The 5,548-nt window shown below is 41.9% G+C and overlaps 1 protein-coding gene across 1 annotated transcript; it reads left to right on the forward strand.

The window, feature by feature from the left end:
* The first annotated feature begins 307 nt into the window (after positions 1 to 307).
* Positions 308 to 4,989, forward strand: aldh8a1 (aldehyde dehydrogenase 8 family, member A1). The gene is made up of 7 exons (XM_085383094.1): positions 308 to 563; positions 1,400 to 1,547; positions 1,741 to 1,896; positions 1,987 to 2,136; positions 2,545 to 2,801; positions 3,517 to 3,678; positions 3,769 to 4,989. Exons 1-7 carry the CDS (start codon positions 417 to 419, stop codon positions 4,219 to 4,221), a joined length of 1,473 nt encoding a protein of 490 aa, XP_085239220.1. The 5' UTR covers positions 308 to 416; the 3' UTR covers positions 4,222 to 4,989.
* Positions 4,990 to 5,548: the final 559 nt, after the last annotated feature.

A 5,548-nucleotide genomic window follows, 5' to 3' on the forward strand; every position in this document is an offset into this window, starting at 1 on the left:
CAGGAGTAGATCACCCAGTTTTATGATATATGAAGCAGCCTGTGAGAATAAACATAAAACTTTTCAGACCTCTGCAGTTTTTCTAAACACACCTAAAGTCACTCAGATGCTTGAATATTGTCTATGAACACTGGAAAGCCACATTTATCTTAACTATCTGAACTTTGTGTTGAGCAGACATATTGCCATGATATTAATTAAGGTTCTCTTTAAGATACTGTGTGTAGAAAAAGTGTTTATTCTTTCAGGCTCAAAGATCTGTGTGAATAAGGTCTGATAAAGAGTTAGGCAATAGGATCATCAGAGAGTAAGCCCCTCCTTTGGAGGCCCAGTGTTTGTCAGGTTAGCAGTACGTGCAGTCATCGTTTTCTCTGGGAAGTGAACTGGTGTTACTTTGGCGCCTGTAATTAACAAGCATGTCGAAAACGTCAGAAGAGCGCTCACTTTTGGTTCTGGAGAACTACATCGGAGGAAAGTTCGTCTCTTGTCGGAGTTACATCGACTCCTACGACCCGTCAACTGGCGAGGTCTACTGCAAAGTGCCGGACAGTGGCAAGGAGGAGGTGGGGATCAAGTTAAAACCATCTGCAAAACCAAGAGGTTGAGATTTGAATGAATCCTTGCATATGTTTAGACATGTTTGTATAAGTCCTGCTGTGTGTTTGCATTAGGCTGGACTGACAGCTTTCTGCAGAGCTGTCTTATTTAAATACAATTTCTTTTTTCTGTACTAAGCTGCAATATCACAACATTTGCACAAGAATATTTTTTGCATTGAGTTGGATTGCTTGTTATTACAAATCCTGTTGTCAGATTTAAAGGCCTTTGACTCAGCAATATTAGTACATTTTAGTGTATGTGTTTTGATGCATGCTTAATCATCCAGGTAGGAAAGTCCCAGAAAGTCTATTGTGTTCATCTAGACATTGCATTATCACTGGGAGAAATTTTTGTCACTCATCCGAGGGACTTCTTCCGTGTCAGGGACTTAAGAGATGAACAGAACAAACTTTCTGAATGACGTTTGAGGTTTCAGGTTAGTGCGTTGCATAAAATGTGGTTTCAGAAAAAGCCACCTTTGAGCTTTGCAGAGCAAGCAATCAAGTAATCATTAAACACATCAGTTAACTTCAGCTGTTCATGTTTGACCTTCTTCAAAAATGTAGTGTTTTGTTGAAATGCATCCGTGTACATATTATTGTAGTTAACAATATTCTTAAGTCCTCTGAACTCCTTAGAAATTAATATAAAGGATCAGCTTTTTAAGATTTTAAGAGTGTATCAATAAAATGTCACTTAAACAATCCTGCGTATTCTCTCAAAGTGGAATCAAGCTCTATTCTTGGACGTGATCGTGCTTAATTGTGCAGTTTGCTTATACCTCATCTCATGCCTGCAGGTGGATGCAGCAGTGGCAGCAGCTAAAGAAGCGTTCCCCGAATGGTCTGCATGCAGCCCAGAGCAGCGAGCGAAGATCCTCCACAAACTGGCTGACCTGATTGAGGCCAACCTTGAGGAGTTTGCACAAGCTGAGTCCAAAGATCAAGGTTGCTTAGACTGTCTTATATGTTGCCACCTTAGAAATCAGGTCACTAATGCAGGAATAGAAATGAGTGGCTCAGAAATCACTTTTTATTAATCAAATACTGATTCATGAATGTCTAATCTTGTACTCTGTCTCAAAAATGTGTAGCCAACTGCTTCATTTGCCCTTTGATGCTCACTTCAGAATCTTTGTAGGTAAAACGATAACAGCTGCACGGACTGTGGATATTCCCCGGGCAGCGTACAACTTCCGCTTCTTTTCGACATCCATGCTTCACCACACCACCGACTGCAGCCCAATGGACCACATGGGCTGCCTGAACTACACTATCCGCTGCCCCGTGGGAGTGGGTGAGCACTTAGGCTGCTTGCAGTGAAACCTTCAGATGACCCATTTGTCCTGTGTATGTGCTCTTAAATGGCCTTTGGTGTGTTTTTTAGCTGGTTTGATCAGTCCCTGGAATCTGCCCCTGTACCTTCTGACCTGGAAGATTGCACCTGCAATCGCTGCAGGCAACACAGTGGTGGCCAAACCCAGCGAGATGACCTCTGTGACCGCCTGGATGCTGTGCAAGTTGATGCAGCAAGCAGGTAGGACTACAGGACCCACAGTGCAATGTCATGCAGATGGAGTTAAAGCAAAGCAAAAAACATAACTCATTAAGGTATTTTTTTTAATCTGCAAATAATGAACAGATATGAGTACAGTGGTCCCTCGTTACTTGCGGGAGTTACGTTCCAAAAATAACCCGCAAAATAACGAAGATTTATCTAAATTTGACAAGCTGAACGCATTCTGTACTGCGCAGGACACACGGCACGAGATTGAGTGCAATTGTCTTCAGCCAATCAGGACGCAGAACATAATGCGCTGTTAAAAAAAAAAAAAGGAAAAATACACAAAAAGCAGCGAGGCTGCGAAAGGTGAACCGCGTTACAGCGAGGGACCACTGTAGTGCGAAATTAATCAGTGGTCTGCAATCGTCTTCATCTCTTTAGGTGTTCCTCCCGGTGTCGTCAACATCGTATTTGGCAGTGGTCCAAGAGCCGGTGACGCGCTTGTTAGTCACCCTGAGGTCCCTTTAGTCTCCTTCACTGGGTCCACAGCCACTGCCCAGCGCATTACCGAGCGGAGCGCCCCCTACTGTAAGAAGCTCTCACTGGAGCTGGGAGGCAAAAACCCAGCTATTATTTTTGCTGACGCAGACTTAGACCAGTGCATCGAGACCACCGTCCGATCCAGCTTTCTCAATCAGGTGAAGACAAAATGTGACTGAGGATATTTTTTTCTTTAGGACTGTTTAGCTTTATTAATTTTATTTATGGGTACCATCACTTTTAGTTTTGGCTTTTATATATTATAAACTCAATTGACAGGACAGCTGCCCGAGAGTCTTTAGAGCTTCTGTGTCCACAGATTGTTATTTTAACTGGAAATTTGTTGGGGAATGTGCAGCAGTGAAGCACATTTTTACAGAACGAAAAGTTCAAGAAATCATTTCTTTATTACAAGGTTATTAATCTCATGCTCTCCAGATCATAGCTGGAAATGTTTGTTGTCAGTTTAGAAGTGTTAAAGTTAATCTTTTTTTTTGTACTGAAATGTGACGGTAGGTGTTTTGAATATACGTTAGACTGCAGAATCCGTCACAACCTAACTTGATGAGTTTGATTTGATATGTATAAATTGCCGGTGTGCAAAAAAACTGTAAAACAAAGCCCAGAAGGTCCATTTTTAATACATACTTAACGGGAATTTTTTTTTCAAATTTTCTTTCATTGAACTTCTTAATGCAAATGAAATGAAGGTGATTATCTGTAACAGGAGCTTCTGTATGTGTTGAGGGTGTAATAACATAGTTTGTCCACAAGGGGGCAATCACAGCCCAACTTTTTGTCTTAAGGTGGGTTGTCAAAAAACAACTTTCTGAATTCCTCCATTTTTATCTTCTCCATTTCTTCTCCTCTTAGGGTGAAGTCTGCCTGTGTACCAGCAGGATTTATGTAGAGAGGAGTATTTACTCGGAGTTCCTGGAAAGGTTTGTGGCTGCGGCTAAGAAGTGGAAGACTGGTGTCCCCTCTGACCCCAGCAGCAAAAATGGAGCGCTCATCAGTAAAGAACACCTGGAGAAGGTGCTTACATGTAATGCAGAATGTGACTAAACACTTGTTGTTTAAATTTCTGATGTCTGATGTCTCTGATGTCTCCTTTCAAATCCAAAGGTTCGTAGCTATATAGCCCTTGCCAAATCAGAAGGTGGCATAATTCACTGCGGTGAGGGGCTCGACCAGCTGGACCTCCCGCAGCGCAACAAGTCTGGATACTTCATGCCGACGACGGTCATCACAGGCATATCTGACAGCTCCCGTGTCATGCAGGAGGAGATCTTTGGTCCCGTCACCTGCATCAGCCCCTTTGATACTGAGGATGAAGCTGTTGCCAGGGGCAATGGTGTACGTTACGGTCTGTCAGCCACAGTGTGGTCCAAGGATGTGGGGAAGGTTCACAGGGTGGCCCAGCGGTTGCAAGCAGGTCTGGTGTGGACCAACTGCTGGCTGGTGAGAGATCTGAACCTCCCATTTGGAGGAATGAAGAACTCTGGTGTGGGAAGGGAGGGAGGAAAAGATTCCTATCACTTCTTCACAGAGGTGAAGAGTATCACTATCAAGCACTGAGAGAGGAAAGTTTGTTTATTTGTAGAATACAAAAGTCAAAAATGTCTGGAGCGACAAATATAAGAAAACAATCAAATCCAATATAAATTTGCCACCATTTGCCAATAAAGTTGCTGAAATTGCAGTTTATGTTCCTTATTTATGGATGAATTGTCAACAAGCCTAAATTTGCAAATGAAAACAACAAAAACTGCTCTTGAGCTTCAGAAATAATCTGTGTCTGTGTGCGCTATAGCCAACCAAAACTTAACAGTACAATTTGTAAATATAGGAACCGCCATTTCCCCAAAGACAGTTTGTCATGCTTCCTGCATGATGACATAAAGATATTTAAAAAGAAGGGGAAAAATGCACTCATCTTGTTATTCACATTTAGGTATCCATGCGCTTCAGGCTGAAAAACCCAGTGACTGAATACGTGTAGCTGAATCTCGTCAGAACAGTGTGTTATGATGGCAGGTTGTGGAGTTCAGTTTGTTTTTAATCTTTACTTTCAATGATGTCATTGTCTTAATAAAATCTGTAACACGGTCTGTAAAAAATGCTGCATTTCTGGTCTGATCGAACTGTTAGAAACAGTTTTACTAACAAACTTGTTGTCTCTTGTACATTTGTGACATCATTTGTCTTTATTTTTCTAAACCGTTCAAACCTCAAGGTCTGCAAACATACTCATAAGTAACTGTTTGACACAGACATGTTTTTATCTCTCAGCTGCTGACGTAGGAGAGGTGAGTAAATGACGAATAGACTCTCCTGTGTGGTTATTGGACAACGTGTTTGAAGATAGAACTGGGCTGGTGGAGACGATTGCTTTCTGGTGCTCTACCTGTAGTGTGTGTGTGTGTGTTTTTACATTTTTTAAAGGATTATGAGACAAAGATGAATACTGATACTCTTTTACAGTGAAGAGAATGTGAAATATTATACTACACTAAATATTTAACTGGCTGCTGCATGTCACATGGCAAATGTATTTCAGTTTATCTACTGTGCACCACGAAACTGCTGGGTCCAAAGTTGGAGGCACTGATGTCAGTTGAATATGGGCGAGGCTACTGCAAGCATCTCACTAATGATTGTCAGATAAACCCCAAACGTTCTGTTTTGCATGGTTTCCTTTTATGGAAATGATCCCGGCTGCTTCTGCTGGCACAGGTGGTTCTCCAAAGCTACAAATACCTCTGGAAAGGTATCAAAATATACAATATACTGCCAGAAGTATTCAGTCACCCATGCAAATCATTAAATTCAGGTGTTCCAAACACTTTTGTGGCTGCTTTCAGGAGAGTACAAATCACAGAGTGGGGTCAGTGGTGCACAGAGG

This window comes from Rhamphochromis longiceps, linkage group LG15, assembly GCF_057381845.1.
Source record: "Rhamphochromis longiceps isolate RC_006_pf linkage group LG15, R_longiceps_female_GT1.1, whole genome shotgun sequence".
Lineage (NCBI taxonomy): Eukaryota > Metazoa > Chordata > Actinopteri > Cichliformes > Cichlidae > Rhamphochromis > Rhamphochromis longiceps.